This window comes from Anolis carolinensis, chromosome 2 (genome assembly GCF_035594765.1).
Source record: "Anolis carolinensis isolate JA03-04 chromosome 2, rAnoCar3.1.pri, whole genome shotgun sequence".
NCBI lineage: Eukaryota > Metazoa > Chordata > Lepidosauria > Squamata > Dactyloidae > Anolis > Anolis carolinensis.
This window is the reverse complement of record NC_085842.1, coordinates 266,173,346-266,190,927: the sequence shown is the minus strand read 5'-3', so window position 1 is coordinate 266,190,927 and position 17,582 is coordinate 266,173,346. Positions and strand designations below refer to the sequence as shown.

General features: G+C 38.1%; 1 protein-coding gene across 5 annotated transcripts in view; it reads right to left on the bottom strand.

Moving 5' to 3' along the window:
* sema6a (semaphorin 6A) overlaps positions 1 to 17,582 on the bottom strand; it is a 193,771-nt gene that overhangs the window by 75,152 nt on the left and 101,037 nt on the right. For all 5 annotated transcript variants that reach the window (XM_008114038.3, XM_003223033.4, XM_008114040.3 and 2 more), the window contains exons 4-9: positions 14,134 to 14,194; positions 11,755 to 11,817; positions 9,584 to 9,685; positions 5,344 to 5,434; positions 3,053 to 3,172; positions 606 to 694 (exon numbers count right to left, since the gene is read on the bottom strand). In XM_008114038.3, coding sequence (XP_008112245.2) covers positions 606 to 694; positions 3,053 to 3,172; positions 5,344 to 5,434; positions 9,584 to 9,685; positions 11,755 to 11,817; positions 14,134 to 14,194 — 526 coding nt within the window. The remainder of the gene's footprint in view (positions 1 to 605; positions 695 to 3,052; positions 3,173 to 5,343; positions 5,435 to 9,583; positions 9,686 to 11,754; positions 11,818 to 14,133; positions 14,195 to 17,582) is intronic.

Below are 17,582 nucleotides of genomic sequence, written 5' to 3'. Positions count from 1 at the left end.
ACTACTCAGCTTTTTATTTCTACTAACAAAAACACATTCTACATTTGCAATCCATGCGGCCTACACTGCCAGCCACTGAGTTTTGTACCTTCAGCACTTTTAGAAACGATGCAGGCATCACCAGACATTTATTTATGCCATTCTCCTTTTTAACCTTGTAAGCATTTTAATACATTGATTGTGGAAATATATTTCAATTTTTTCATTGTTCTTTATGGTAGGACATCTCTAAAATTTCTTTCGAGTTACTTTTGTTACTCTCATAAAGGACACCCAAATACAGCTGTTTCCTCGTTTTAAAATCTGACTTGTAATGATTATTTGTAGCTCTGAGTTGAATCAATTTGCCATATGCTTTCCAGCTTAATGGGGGAGAAGAAGAAGGAGATGTTTTCCCCCCTTTCTTTCTTTTTTTTAAATCTGACACCATCCCAAGCCAGATTTTTTTTAAAAAAAATCAAGGCAGTGTTATACTGCATTCCAACCAAACTTTGGCAGGAGCCACAGAATCCTCTCAAAACAATGACCTTGTCATTGTGATTTATGGCTCTCATTTCAAGGTCATTCCTGACCTGCCGTGATCTACAAGAAGCTTTGCTCCTTACCTTTCCCATGCTGTGGTACTCTACTGCTATTTCTCGAAAGAAGAAATAAATATAGTTGCCATAATCCACTGCGTGGACAAAATACGGCTCTGCAATGAAGATAATATAAATATGCACACGTCAGTATGAAATTTGAGCAAAATACATCAAGCTCATATAAAGTCCTAGCTCCCCTTTATATAGATTTATTTGCAGCATAGATCACAGTACTTTTTGGGACAAGGCTGCTGATTAGGAGACTCTGGTAATTGTACTCCACCAAAGTAACTTTTTCACCAAAGAACATTTTCAACAATCTTTTCCAGATTGATTGGAAAACAAAGGACGTTTAGACAGGACATGGCTTTGTTTTTTCCTGATATGCTATTGAAGCAATATTATTTGTAATAACCACATACAAATAAAATGATTTCCCGCTATGTTATGACAGTAAGACCAATATATATCGTTCATTTTGGACATAATCATGTTGCATCAATAAAAGACCAACTTTATTTTTATACTTCTGATAACTCAATGCTTTTATTGCTTTCCTACAGAAAGTGTTAAACGTTACTTTTCCACTTGCATATGAAGCATGTCAATTAAACTATCTTAAAACTCTCTCCCAACTGTAAAGTTACACAAAATGGTGTTATAATTGCAATAGACTTAATCTAGAATAAACTATAACAACATTAGTTATTGCTTTTTGCAATGAATAAACAGCTTAGAAAGACTGTAATATAATACAAAAGGAGCAAAATAATAATGAATCCATTTTCAAAATGGCAACTCCTATGATGTATGAATGTTTGGAGGATGGTAGACATAATCAGTGAACTGACAACTTGCTGAGAATTTGGAAATGAGAAGACTTCAATGTTTTAGCATTATTAGCTGGGGGATGCCATTCTCCCACCCTGGTATCTGGGTATTCAGTGCTATGCAGCATTCTTCTTATATTTCCCATGGCTCCTTTCCCCTATCCATTGTTCCAGCTGGCCTGTCCCCAAAATCACACATTCTTCCATGCTCTTTTGTCCTCTAAGGAAAAGAGCCCCGAAGGCATGCTAAATTATGCAGAGCAATAAATTAGAGATACACGCCTTCGATTTGCATAATTTACTCCAAATACAAACTTTGGGTTCTTTTCAGTTGCAGCAATAGGGTTGTTTCTTTCCAAGGAAATCCACAATATTGCACATAGTTATATAAAGGAGTAATAAACGTGCACTCGATTATACAAATACAATAATTTTAAACTGCAAAAAGGGCAATAAAAGTTTAATCTCAAAACTGTTCATTCTCTGTCACATTTTCCCCCTACAAGCAAAAGCTCCCTTTTCACAGTCACCAAATGCTATGTGGCACCCATTCATAATGCCACTGGAAAAGAATGAATGGCAACATTCTTAACAATGAGGTTATTTAGAACATACAAATTGCCTAATTCAGCAGCACTCATTCAGCACTTCATGACAATAAAACAGGGGATCTGTTATTTTATTTTCACTGATGGATCTTAGCACAGCATAACAAATTCCCCATACCCCATAAAGCTGTGATAGTTACCTAGTTCATAATCTGAGGGGGGGGGAGCATGGCAGTGTCATCCCTGCTCCAGAACACACTTCCCTTGTCCCGATTCATAATCTATTTAGTCTAAATAAATACGTGAAATCAAATTTTGTGGATATTGTAATTTGGTATTAATATTTAACCAGCAAAATAAATGAATCAGCAAACATAATGAATGGTTTGAACATTGGACTACGGGCACACCTGCACTGATCACGAATGCAGAATGATAGAACGGTATTTAGATGACGCATGCTGTGTTGTGTGGATACTTCAAAATAGAGTCCATAATGCACATTAAAGGGCTTAAGTGTAAACTATATTGAATTGCAATCCTGACTAATGCACATGTGCTCTGGTGATCCACACATATGCACTGTGGGTGGGGAAGGTGAAACAAACACTATTTTTCCATGGCCGTGAAGCTGTGAATCCCATGGATCCTGGAATTGGTTTGAGGCAAGCCTCTATAGAGTATATAAGTTCCATTCAAGCCTCAAACTGGTTCCAGAGCTTCCCAAGTAATCATTCACACACAGTGAAACCACTTCTGTCTCTGCCACTTTCACACCTACTTAACAGTGTAGGTGTGCCCTATGACTCTGGGGACCAGGATTGAATCCCCTGCTTGGTCACAGAAGCCCACTTGAATTTCCATAAGTTCAAAACAACTTGAGTTCATATTAACAACCAACAATCTGGCAGAAGATATCCAGAAATGAAGTACAGATGCCATGTCCTTTAAACATAATTTCTTTGTTACAGTCACACTAAAGAACTGTGCTTCACAGCAACTAAACGAAGGAAAGTACCATAAATTATTGCAGGAAGGTCCAAGATGGTAATCAAAAGTACTACCTTTCCATTCCTTAATTTTGTTTACATACCTTTCAACCATTTTGAGTCATGTTTGACTGTTCGTAGAGTTGGGCTGTCTCCAAGGCTCCGGTAAATGACTGCATCTATTGCAAGGAAGTCTGTCACAGTTGCAGAATAAAGCTTTCCCTCTTTCAGGATGGGAAGAAAGAGAGAGAGAGAGAGAGAGAGAGAGAGAGAGAGAGAGAGAGAGAGAGAGAGAGAGAGAGAGAGAGGTGAGTACAATTATATTCCTCTAGCAAACCATCAAATAGACCCAAGAATAAATTCAAGAGGACTCTTGGATGAAAATTCATTCAGGATCACAGGGGCCATACAACATAGTGTTTTCAAATAATGTGGAGAAACTCTAATTCAAAAGAAATATCCTGCACCGTTTTGGAATGGTATATCTTAATGATGCTCCATTTTCAATACTCTTTCTACCCTTTCACATAAGACAGTATAACTAAACTACAAGTACAGCAATGTGTGGAAATGAGCAGCCTGGTGATAGGGATTATTCATTATTTAACAGGCAAAGATGTTTTAGTTTAAGCTTTTAATGTATGAGCAGAGAAACTTCTCATTGGGAGATATGTTTTATTTATTGCTAGCTTGGGTACTCAGCGTTGCTTGAGTTATTTGAAAAAGTCAATTTTTTAATTGTACAAAATGCATAAGGTTGTGGATTAACAACAACTGACATCATGACAGGTTAACCCCGAGAAACTCCATGAGTACTTAAAGTTTGTCATGTTGGGCAGGTTTGCTCCGGATGCATCATTGGTGGGGTTGAGTGTGCTGTCTAGCTGTATGATGAACTAAAACTCCCACTAGTCCGAAAAATAAACTTTTAAAGCTCTAGGATACAGTGGGATTTAAATCTGAATAAATAAATATGCCTAGGATGTGGCACCTTTTGAAGAATAATGAGGCCTATCAAGACATATGCCATAACCATGTCACAAAACAGAACTTTGTACCAGCAGTGCTAATGATGTAGGCTGATACACAAACCAAATATCTAAGACGAGTATTAATGGAATAGATTCAAATACTTACTGCTTCATGGATAAGTATATTTGTTTCGTAAATAACAACCCTATTTTTCAGAAGTTGGGGTGGGTGAGGAGAGGAAAGCAGTGGCTATTCCACAACTAGACATTTGATGAAGAATAGTTCAGAAAGTTACCCCAAGAAGGTTCTACAATGCAACCAGATATTTTACAGCTGAATTCGAAATGGGATCATCGGGGTTCATGCTAACACAATTTCAGTAATGAGACAATTTAATCTAAAATCTATCAAGAACAAAATTCCATAATGCCATTCCACAATCAATGGCCCAAATTAACCTCACTAATATGCACTCAATTTTTAAAACTACTGGAAAAAAGAATTAAGAGTTAATTGCATTTCATTGCATGCATAATAAATCATGATTAAACCCACAGACTCGACATCAGTCCCCTCCCATGCCACAGCTGGTAACAAAACACCAAGAAGCTTAATCACATCAGGTTTGTCCTTTTTTCTCCTTTCCAGTTCAACCTAGCACTACATATAATTGCTTACCACAATAGCTGAAATGAAGTCTGTTTTTTAAAGTGCTTCCTGATGTTATATTAATGCACTTTTAACATTACAATGGTAATGACTTTCAAAAATGAGAGACCTATCATTTTAGAATACAGCGATTAATACTGAGTCATGTGATTTCATCACCAACTAATAACAACTTATACTATGGGGAAAAGCTGTGGCTCATTGGCAGAGTATCTATTTCTCATGCAAAGGCCCCAGGTTCAACCCCAGCATCTCTTGACAGGGCTGGGAAAGGCCCCTGCCCAAGACTTTTGGAGACCAGTTATAAATCTTGCAAATCAAGAGCATAGAAACTGTCATCTGTGAACCCTCCATACCCTTTACAAACAGACACACACCTTTCCCTCACACGTCCTAGGGGATATCTGAGTAATTTTGCCTTCTTTTTGACTCCTTTAGGCTTTTCAGATCTAGAAGAAACTTAAGCCCTGCTTTTAAAAAAATTCTCCTGGGCATAAGATAGCCCAGAAGGCAGACAACAGTGTTACATTGCCCCCACAAAACCCGAAAGTATCAGTTAATGAAAAACCCTCAAAACAACTACAATTTTCAGAGGTAGGAGTACAGCCTCCTGCAGTCTTATGATGAAGTCAATATGGTCTTTGTACTTTGCATAGTTGTCCGTTCGTAATGTAAACATCAATGGTCTAAGCCGCTCTGTCTGAATAGATGTTATGTTGTTAGACAATATTTTGTTTTTCTTCTTTATCCTTACCTGCAAACAATGCAACATTGGCATGCTTTGCATCGTAAGGACACCTGGCCATTCCACTGAATTCCTCTCCCATAAACTCCAGAGTATCCATCTGAAAAATAAAACCACAGGATCCTTTTAGAGACAAATAAAACTGCCTGTCCCCACAGATCCTCTCATTAAGCTCACTCCAGAGATCTTTGTCTGTTCTTCCTCTCAGCAGGGTTTCTCCACTCCTAAGTATTAAGCACACTGCAAAATTGCAGTACTGTATAGCATTTGTCCAGGGAAACACCGAGAAAACATTCAAGCAGTGCAGCCATTTAGTATTTCTTGAATTGTTCCATATTCTTAATAGGAGTGTTTGTGTTTATATATCTGTATGTTCCTTCAAGTCACCTGTTGACTTATGGGAACCCCATGCATTTTATAGGGTTTTCTTAGGCAAGTTTCCTTCTTCTGATATAGCCTACAGTATGTTTTGACTAATAGTTTATAAGCATACATGTTTGCTGCAACTGAAGCTAAGTGAACAGCTTTCACATAAGCCTTACGATTTTGCCCAGAACAATAATAGCAATGTCTATAACAAGGTTACTGTATATCCCTATTCACAAAATAGCCTCACAATAAATTAGGACAGAAGCATAGTTCTACAGTATACAAGTTTGTGTACACATGATTACATGCATTAATGTACTGTATGCACACAGGCAGTATTCTATGCTACCAGGACCTCTGATTTTTAAGGTGTTCCAAGAACAGGAGCACTTTTGCATTTTTACTCCTGCTAAAGCATAATTTATCCTTATACTACTTACAATTAGAACTGTGATTTCTTTTGACATTTGTTATGTTGGTCTGAGCCAGTGTCATACATAAATCCTCTTCCTGCCTGTCAAGAATTAATCTGTGGAGTACTTATAAATCTCAGCCGTCAGTGTAACCCTTGGGAAACTAATTCTCCACAGGGTAGTAGTAATTATACAAATAATGAGCTCAACACAAAGCAGGAGTTCAGCAGGTTTATAGTGAAAGCCACAGGGAAAAGTGCTGAGCCGCTAGGCCTAAGATTCATGTATTTTAAGATTAGTCAGTAGTGACTTTTGTTTTATTTGGGTTAAGATCCACCTAGTAAATTCAATTTGCCTTGACAGGGAGAAGTATAAGAAATAGAACTTGAAAAACTAGTGTGGATAATAAGCCATCTAAGCACCATCAGTCTCATCCAATCAACTTTCCATCCCATGGGCCTGAGAGACCTTTTTCAAGCAATGGATGATTTGTCATCATTTGCTTCCTGTCATGTATCTTTTCTCTCCAGACCTTCTAAACAGAATCATTTTGTTCATCCTAGGATGGGAAAACATTTAAGAAGCTGATAAAAGGAAACGGGTTTTGCCTCGAATGCAACAATTTTTAGTTCATTTGCACTTTCACCTCAGAGCCTCAGGAGATAACAGTAGCATCATGCCAGCAGAACCAAGTGCTTTAACACCAGTTAGCCCAGGTGTTCTATTCACCTTCTGAAGCCCCTGAGATGTTATTGTGCAGGCGTCCTGACAGCATGGCAGCAGGTGAGGAAATCAACATGGGACCATATATCATATGGAATGAAACATCTGCAGAAGTTGTAAAGAAGGCCATTTATATCCCTCACATTGTGGTTCCACCCCACCATATGTCCCAAAAGCAGCAGCAGAGAGACAAAGGTACAGCTTTTTGAGAGGGGGACTCCTTAAGATTTAGGCTGGATCAACATATGAACTGCATTATATGGGTCTACAGTGATCATATAATGCAGTTCAAACTGCATGATTTGGCAGTGAAGATCAAGCCTTGGATGGTCTGTCTTTGATGCAAAGTTTCCCAAACTATATCATTGTGAACTTCCCCAGGTTATGAACAAAAATAGGGTGTTATAAGTTTATGTGCTACTTTCTGGACTGACAAAGAACATACAGATTGGAAAAACTCTAATATCTGAAGGTTTTTGTCACCAGCCACCGACCTCTGTCTTTGAGGCAAGGGGGTTAGGCACATAACCAGTGCCTTCTGAGTTCGTCCACAAAGCTCCCCTATGAAAAAAATAAATGAGGAGAGAATAGACCCTGCTTAAGACCCCTGCAAAAAAATCTCTTAAGAATTCTCTGGACTTCTTTGAGAAATTTACTTCATGATTTTCAAATAATTTATAAAAGAAATACAGTAATTGTGGAAGATATGAAGCTTCAGTGGCTTGAGTATAGCTTGAAAAAGCTACTTTTTGGATTACAATTCCTAGCAAGAATTCCTCCAGTGAGAAAAAGATTCCCTTCCTCCCCAAGCTCAGCAATAGAAGTTAACTTTGGAGCAGATTTCTTCTACCTCTTCTAGTGTGGCAGTGTTAATAAATTATTTGATAAAAGTTGGGTGTGGAGCTTTATAGGGCTCAATTTGAATTGAACGAAATTAATCAAGCATTACTGTCATAATGCTTGTCATTAAGGGATTCCAGCTCTCTTCTCCCTAGCCTTTCCCCCATCTTCATCTGAGCTCTACTTCTAACGGAAATGGAAAACTGTCCCAGAGGGAACTATGGGCTGATTTCTCCTTTGAAATAAGTTCCCAGAAAATGATACAAGCTATTATATTTTAATCAATTAATGAATTAATTGCTATCCCTCTTTTGTGAATAGCAGTCAACAGTATCCTCCACCAAAGCAATTGCAACCCTAGAATTACCCTGCACTACTCAGGTCAATTTTTGCTGTCACTGTTGTGTCGGAAGAGGTGGATTTGGTAACATCAGCTTACATGTGGGACTTTCAACAAAATGCTGGAGTGTTAATAACTCCTGTTCAGTTAGTGTTTTACCCAACAGCACTTTCTTTCAGCACAACATTCTTTTCCATTTTTCTGGATAATGGCTCTTGTTTTTTTGTCACTCAGCCCCCAACATGTGGTATTTTGAAGACACTGAGTCCTCAATACACTTATCTGGATATGGAGCTTTTTCTTTTTCTGATCCCTTAGATCTTTCCCCCTCAGTACAGTTTTTTCAACTTTTGCAAACCTTGGGGTTCCACTAATCACACCAATAGTGCCCTGTTGTTCTGCATAGCCACACTTTGGATACAATCCTGTTGCTGCTAATGCAGCACCTAAGACTAAGATAAAATGTAAGGAAAAAAGAACAAAATTTCACTATGATCAAAACTTCTTCCTGAAGCAAGAAAGGAAATGAACTTTGATGCCAATACTTTGATAGGGTAACTGACCAGAGTTGACTGCTTCTCTTTTCAACAAGCTAGATTCTCGCTGCACTAACCTCTTCATGGCCTATGCATATGACTGCTGAGCTGGCCATAACACCACACAGACAGCCTCCTACTTCCATATGTTTAAGCAAGCTGCAAATCCTTAGCTTCAGGCATCTGCTTTTAGGTCTGAACATTTTAATTAGCAGCAAGCAGGGGAATAACTTGAGTGTACCAGGCAGCAAGATATTGTTCCAAGTAACTACAAAGTATTATCAAGCTTACACAGCAATAAGTATTGAGTCAAAAGAATTGTGAAAGGTACCTAAATTGCTCCAGGCACACCTTCATCTCAGCTCAAAATTAAATGTATGTGCTGTAACTCAAAGCTCCACAGGGCTTGGATGAAAACAGGGAACTCCAGGTGAGCAAAAGCCTTCTTATTTGGGGGAATGTTCCAGATAAGGCAGTGCACACTCTAAAACTCATCAGCATTTTAGTACTTGAAAGCTCAGCTTTGGGATGAGAGATGTTGAGCTAGAGCTGATAAACTTGTTAATCATACAAGCCAGTTCTTCATATAGTACACAGTTTAAATTATCACATTTCCTTCAACAAGGAGCAGAATAGCTTTTAAAAAGAGTTTAGGTAAATTATCATGGAGCAAATGGTCACTAGGCATAATAATGGAATATCATCTCCAGTGATGGAATATCAGAGGCCATATATCTCTCAGTGTCAGATGGGAGGGGAAGATGTGAATTGTGCTACTACATTCATGCTTTCAAATGGGTATCTGGCTGCCCAGGATCAAGACAGAATGCCAGACGAGAGGCCCTTGGACTGATTTGGTCTAGTTGTTTTTATGTTCTCATGTTTTTTTGTTCAGTATTTAATATAAAAATAGCACCCAGGGGAATGGGGTTTCTTTCACTGTGGTTCTGCTGACATTTGGGTGGTTACGATACTTTATGATGGAATCCATCAGCTCATATATGCTTGCTTACAAATGCAATACATACCTTATAATTCCTACAAGAAGGGCTGAAGGCATTTGTCCCACAAATAAATAATGTATCATCACTTCTTTTTAGAAAAACCTTTATAAAGTTATGACATTCATCCTTTAAAAAAGAGAGAGGGAGATGTAGGGACAAAGAAAAAAAAATTAGCAAACAAACCACAAAATACTATTGTTTATACCCTTAGATCTTCTTGACAGAGCTACAGTTAAAGAGATCAATTTGAACCTTATTTCAGAATTTTTAAAACGAAATAACTGTAAATTTCTTTCAGCCTGTATTGTAACAAAATAGCAGCCAGAGATTAAGAGCATCATATTAGTATTGTTTGGAAGTTGTTTATCAGCTGAACTAACTTTTATGCTTGTCCTAAACTCAAATGTAAGAGTTCAATACTCTCATTTCCCACATTGGAGGTAAATACAAATAAATGTATTTTTTTAGGCAGATGTGGATAAAGGTAGACTAGAAATTATATTTCATTAGGATTTATCTTAGTGGCCACCAGTGACTTCCATGTTTCTGGGGCTATGACCACGGGTTTGAGTCTAAACTTTAAAGTACCAACCAATGTGCCAAATCTATCTTAGAGATTTGATTTAGCACTTTGGGTAGTCGCTTTCAACTACAGGCTAAAACACAGAGTAGAGTCTCTGCAACACTGACATGGAAACCACCAGCCATCACTGAGATATTCACAAGTAACCAAAACAGGTATGTGGCATTTCACTGAAGGAACTCTTTCTATAAACAGAAACAGGTGAGGAGACACTTTTTCCACATACTATTTCTGTTGTTGTTGGTGGTTGCCTTCACTTGGTTTTTGACTCATGGCGACTATAAGCCAATTTATTTAAGTGAGGTTTGACTTTGCCTTCTTCTGAGGCTGTGAGAGTGTGACTCACCCAAAGGTCACACAGTGTGTTTCTATGGTCAAGCAGGAATTTAAAACCTGGTGTCTAGAGTTTCACTCCAGTGTTCAAAGTACTGTACCACATTGGCTCTCCCATATTCTGTAAGGTAAAGGTAAAGGTTTTCCCCTGACGTTAAGTCCAGTCGTGAACGACTCTGGGGATTGGTGCTCATCTCCATTTCTAAGCCGAAGAGCCGGCGTTGTCCGTAGACACCTCCAAGGTCATGTGGCCGGCATGACTGCATGGAGCGCTGTTACCTTCCTGCCGGAGCGGTACCTATTGATCTACTCACATTTGCATGTTTTCGAACTGCTAGGTTGGCAGGAACTGGGGCTAACAGCGGGCACTCATTCCGCTCCCGGAATTTGAACCTGGGACCTTTCGGTCTGCAAGTTCAGCAGCTCAGCGCTTAAACACACTGAGCTACCACCAGGGGCCCCCATATTCTGTAGCCCTTCAATAACCCTCAAAACCTGTTCTGGAGAAATAGGAAATCCTACTTAGCATGGGTATGAGTGCTAAGAGGTGCTACAGCAGGTATGTAGGGAGAAAGAAATTCTGCTGAATTGGTGGACATCTAATAGTGTGACATTGGATTTTAGCTATTTGGCCCTCCATATTCATGGATTCTGTATCCATGGCTTAAAAAAATCTCCCCACCCACCCCCCCCCCCCAAAAAAAAGAAAAGAAAAGAAAAAAAAGAAAATCCCAAAGCAAACCTCTTATGTATGGGATGTCATTTTACTATACTACTATGTATAAAGATACGTGGGCATCCATGGATTTTGATATCCCTGGCGAGTCCTCAAACCACATCCAGGCAAACACCAAGGGCCCTGTACTGTAATAATTATTTATGATAATTTCTGCTGTTCTGGAGTCTACAAAAAGAAGTCTGCCTATATAGATACAATATTATGCTAGATTCAAATGGAAATGGACAGCTATCAAAAATGGCAAATGATGCTAATACACCTTTCAACATTTCAAATCTCTTTCCTTTCTAATAACATTTCAAATCTCTTTCCTCTCTAAGTATTGCACGATGCTGCTGGTCTCCTGTCATAATGCTGTGTCACATTAGAAGCAAATTTATCTTTTGTGCAAATTAAAGGCTTCAATAAGCCGATGGAAAAAGCAATTACTAGCTAAGAACTGAATGGCATGATCCATTCGGCACCACAGAAAACAGTCTGAGATAAAAGTCAGAAAACTAAACAAAAGTGGCACCTGCCAGAGAAATGAAAATTGCTTACCTTATGTTTCCCCTTCATTCTGCATGTGTCTACATCGAGCTGTCTGGATTTCCACGTCAATTTCTGCAAGGATCAAGAAAGTAATCAATTAGAGCCTAAAGGTGTTGCACTTGATTTCAAAAATACGAGTCCCTAGAGAAAACTAGCTGCTAAACACAAACGTATTGAAACCTTCTGTGCTTTTCCTATGGTTAATTTACCAAAACAACTGAAGACCTTAGCTGCTTAGTTTTGATCAGTATCGAAGTACCATATTTCATCACATAATAGCTGCCTTCACATAATAGTCACACACCCATTTTCAGGGTAGCAAAACTGGGATATTACTATTCATCGCATGCTAGTTGCATCCTTATGTGAAGGGAACTTCTCCCACTTGCTTGTTTCTCCAATCCAAATATGGAGGCTTGCCTTGCAGAAGGGAGAAATGAACTTGCCCGCCCGCCTCCTCTCTCTGCAGCTACATGGTGAAAAAAGCCCCCCAAGGGAGAAAAAGTGTGACTAGATGTGATGAAATATGGTGTATCTCTTTTTAGTAAACACATTACCGAAGAGGCAGACATTTAAAATGGATACCAAAATGGTTATTAGCATTTCTTGTTTTGATGGACTGTGCAATAATTCATATATATCTACATATAAGCCTATCCAATTAAATTAAATTTTCCTGTTGGATCTGCTTCTGTCAGAGCCCATTTTTACTCCTTCTCACTATAAAAACCTGCTCTACAGCATTATAAAACTTTCTAAAGAGCTGCCACATAGGGTTTGGGAAGTGTCCTTGCACAACTTGATTTCTATATGAAACCCAATGGATTTTGTCACTTTCAATTCTCAATTGTGTATCTGTGTTTTTTTAAAGATGTAAAAATACTGGCACATGGATACATGTTTCTGAAGTGTGCCCTTATAACCAAGTTTACCATTACTGAATCAAAACTATGATTGCTATGAACTATGAACCTACATTTACAGAAGCAAAGGTGAACTTTGTTTACTGTCTGAACCTTACTATTACAGAGAAAAAAATAAGTCTAATCTTGCCACAATCAAATGTGGTGCATGTTTTCCATGCAAAAGCCCCCTGGCTACATCCCTGTTGTGGGAGCTATGAAATATTATGTTTGAAACTTGAGATTCTGCCAGGGATAAAAACAATCCTGAGCTACATGGACCACTGAAGATATATGGGCATGGTCGCATCATATTTTTTAAAACTTCAGCCAGGAGTAAAAGCAATTGTTAATCACAACTAGAGTATATGCACTGAATCAATGCGTACTGAGTAAGTTAACACTTACACAAGAGTCATTGATCAAATGGGCCTAGCTCCAGTTGGTCTATGAAGAAATTCTTTGAACTCTTATGGTTGAAAATAAATGCTAGACAAGCTTATTTGTTATTTTGTAAACTGAATTTTCACTCAGAAGCAGATCAGTTACGGGCACTTAAGTGGGAGGCAAATATTGAGAACTGGAGCCATTTATAGATATGCTGTCTGAGTAGTTTCATGTAAAAGCATTGGCAAATAAAACAAAGCCCCATTAAATACATTATCCATGTCTTGAAATACTAAGAATTATATTAAGACTGTGGACAATATTTCCAGCCAGGAAACATATTTTTTAGTTGTTGGCATCATTAAGAATTCACATATTTTTCGTAGATGTAATGTTCCCCTCTGCTACTTCTCAGGTTCCTCATTTCATCCTTAAATTTAGGTACTGCATACTTTTTTTTGAATATGATGTCATAGATCATTCTCTGAGTGCCAGATGCAAAATGCTGAACTAAGCCATTTCTCTCACTTCTGGTACCTATAAACGGATCTTTCACAAAGAATTGCAGGTCACATACAGATTAGTTGGTGCAGAGTAACAAATACAGTAGTCTTGCTTATCCAACATAAACGGGTCGACAGAATGTTGGATAAGCAAAAATGTTGGATAATAAGGTGGGATTAAAGAAATGCCTATTAAACGTCAAATTATGTTACGATTTTACAAACTGTTGTCTCACCCAAAATCATGTTTTACAACAAATCGACAGAAAAAGCAGTTCAATACACGGTAACATCATTTAGTAATTACTGTATTTATTAATTTAGCACCAAGAGATGTTATTTGATGAACCATTTGACCACATTTCAGCACATATTACTTGCTTATAATCTTAGCTAAGACACTTATCAGAAGTTAACAGTGGACATGGTTGCTCTGCCAGCATCCTCTAGTTGATTAATATGTACCATGCTCCTTGATCACTGTCCTTTTAAAAGCAATTTTGGAAAGCTGTGCTGAACAAAGTAACCTCCCTCACATTATTTATTATTCGTTTTTCTTTTAATCTGTGACTTGAAAATGACTGAATACTACTTACTTTGCTAAAATAAATTTCTTCTGTGTGTGATGTGTCTATATCAACAGTATAAATATGATCCCTGTAAACAAAATGAGAAAAATAATGTAAGTCAGTTACATTGCAGAAATAGTGCTTCCTGATCAGACTGAAGGGTGACATGGTGGTGGTAATAGGGCCAATGTGTGGGGAAGGAAACAAGAATGAACCTATATACTCATGTAAGGACAGTCCCCAAGTTACAAATATCTGACTTAAAATGATTTATAGTTAAGAACGGGGGTGAGACAACAGGAAGTGAGAAAGGTCTATCCCTCGGAAAGGAAATTCACTCCTGAAAAAGATATTAGGGGAAAAGGGTATCTCAACCAAAGCTTTATCACCAATCCTTGTTTCTACAACAAGCCACATTTTTCAAAATCCAATTACCACAGAGGCGGAAAGTGAAGTGAATATTCTGATCAGGGGCACAGACAGCAAAACAAAACCACAGGGATGTTAACCCTTCCCTATGCTAGCTTCCAAAATACTCTCTCTCTCTCTCTCTCTCTCTCTCTCTCTCTCTCTCTCTCTCTCTCTATATATATATATATATATATATATATATATATATTGCTGACAAGATTGTTCAGAGCAGGTTAGTCATCACTTTTCTCTGAGACTGGATGTGTGACTTTCTCAAAATCACCTACTGAGTCTCTATTACTGAGTAGAGATTTGAACACAAAACGTGAATGGGCCAAAAACAGTATCCTTGATACAAAACACAGTTTTTCATGAAAGCTGTTTTTGTACAATAGACATAAGGGGCTTTTCTCACACCAAAACAAGTTATTTATTTTCTTTAAAAAGTGTCCAGAAATATCTCATAGAATGGGCCATTTTTTGTGGATTCTTAATGCATCATATCCATCTTTCAAAATACCAATGTGTTGAAACTCCCCTTCACATTGAGACTGAATCTACTTTACATTCCAACATAGAACTCATCAAACTAATCTTGAGTTTGAAGTTGGTTCCATTGGGGGACTTGGGGAGCAGTGTTATCCAGAATAGATTTTCCCTGGTGGGGTGGTGGACACTTGCCATAAACCACTGGTAGCTGAGAGATCACACCTGTGCTGGCCCAGCAGGTACTCTCATGCCAGTTCTCCTTAGAGAAGGCACCTGGCTGGATCTGTCTGCTCATCAATCAACAGTTGGTTTGGTCAAAGCCCGGATCCAATCCCATGTGTGGGCAAAATCTTGTCTATAGCTGTAGTTAATAGCTGTGGTTTCCCCCTCCAAGTATGATGTCTGACTAGTTGTTGAATGTTGGATGTGGAGTGGGACTCACACCCAGATACACAACTTTTTTTTTCTAAATGTGCAACTGAACCTACTGCAATACCAGAGATTTGGGGAGTGAAATAAAATTTCATGAGAAGGGCAGAATTCTTATTTGGAAGGCAATGATCGCCTCTAGTGCTCTACACTCTCATGCACTTTAATGACAATGGTAGATCCAGTTCTCTTTTGCTACCTCTGCAGCAGCAAACTTGTTCAGGGGGATGCAGCTCTTCATGCCTGCCATTCACTTAGATCAAAGTCCTGGAAACCATTTAGCCATTGTAACTTAAGTTTTCAGCTTCATGTATTGGCACTCTTCCAGCCCAGCAATACACCAAAGGACAACCTTGAACTATATATTATAAGTCATGTTCCAAAATATGTGTTGTCCAGATGTTCTTATTCTGTGCCAAGATATTGACTATACTTTGAATATATTCTACACCAAAGTTCTCCTTTGGATTGTGTATTATAATTGTCCTCCAAAAACTGTTGTTTAGATGTGTCTATTGTTTGGATTCAATTTTTTATGTCTTGTGTTGGCTACAGTAAGCCATCAAAGGTTATAATGAGGCCAGATTTTATTTCTTCCTTTTGACAAGCAAAGGCTATTTTTCCAGCCTCATGGGAGATCTATTTTGACTGACAATATGAACAATGGGAAAGGTTGACAAGAATAGCATCATTTCTAAAAGTCTTTTTTGCTTTCCCAATATTAATAGCCAAATTAAGCTCAAAAATGTACTCCAGGGAGAAACACATTTTGCATAAGTTGCTTATGTTGTTTTGCTGAGGACGGGTTTCTTTTGTTAAAAAAATTATCTGTCAGTTTCTCCTTGGAAACGGGGAGCAGGACAGTACAGGTGTGATATTTTTACCCATCCTCTTTCTGTGCCGAGGAAAATACAAGGGCATTTTCATCCTGGAGAAGCAAGATGAAAACAAAGTATCTGTCTAATCACATCTTGTAGGACCCACTCTGAACAGGAGCAAAGAAAAGGTTGCAGGACTTCAATCTCTCTCTCTCTCTCTCTCTTTTAAAAAGCCGTATCTGCTTCATTTAAAATAACAATGATTCCTCCCTTGTGCTCCAATGGAGGAAACATTGATACTGAAACTTATTGATGTGCTGCTCTATAGGGGTCTACAGATGTTTGTGGAAAGTATTAAACATATACACAAACCTCTGCTATAAATATTATTTTTTGTTATTTCTTTTTGTTAAATCAGAGATGGAAATGAAACACAAAACACCCCTTGCTGATAAGTGAATAAGAAGCAACATTCTTCTTCCTATATGGAGAAATGGAACACTATTATTTTCAGAATCAGACTTTCACAATTCAACTGCCTGCTATTTCACTAGAAGCAGGTTGCCTTATAAAATGCCACACTTGGAAAGACGTGTATGTGTGTGTGTGTTTATTGTATAGCATACATGCTTCATTTTAAATGCTTCTTGGTCTTCTGTAGAAACTGTGTTGCTTTGTAATTTGCTCAACTTTGTGGGCTAAACTGTGATCAGGGGTCAATAATAGAAGAGAATCACTCATTAGTTTGATTTTAGCTTTATACGTACTGTAATTGCAGTGTGGCTTTCTCTACCTCCCCATCTGATCTATTTTCACTATTATGAGACTATGGAAAAATAGACCAATAAATAAATCCAAATTGGAAATGAACGAGTAATTATTATGCACTGGCAATGTCTAAAAAAGAAATGTTCCGCTTGCCCTCTTTTAGAACACATTAATTGACAGGAAAAATGAAAGCACTATGATTTCCAAACAAGCCTGGGTTGCTAAGCTCTCTTCTAACCATGTCTCCTTATAATGACTTGGAAAAAGGAAACACCAATTTCTGGAACTATCTGAATGAAATTTGATTTCCAGATAACTAGAAACCATTTCCATATGTGTTATGTAAACTGTAACTGCTCACACAATGGAAAATATTGGAAGATTTGTTAAGTACTAGTCAGTCTTTGTTAAACGGCTAAGAATAAGGGACTGTCGTCTTTCTCTTCTCTGGCACTGCCTCACTCATCCCTCTCCTGCTCCCATTTTCTGTCTGTAGGATCTGTGCAGCTCTTGCTAATTAGGTTATTCTTTATACAACTAGACAATTCTAACACTTCCATT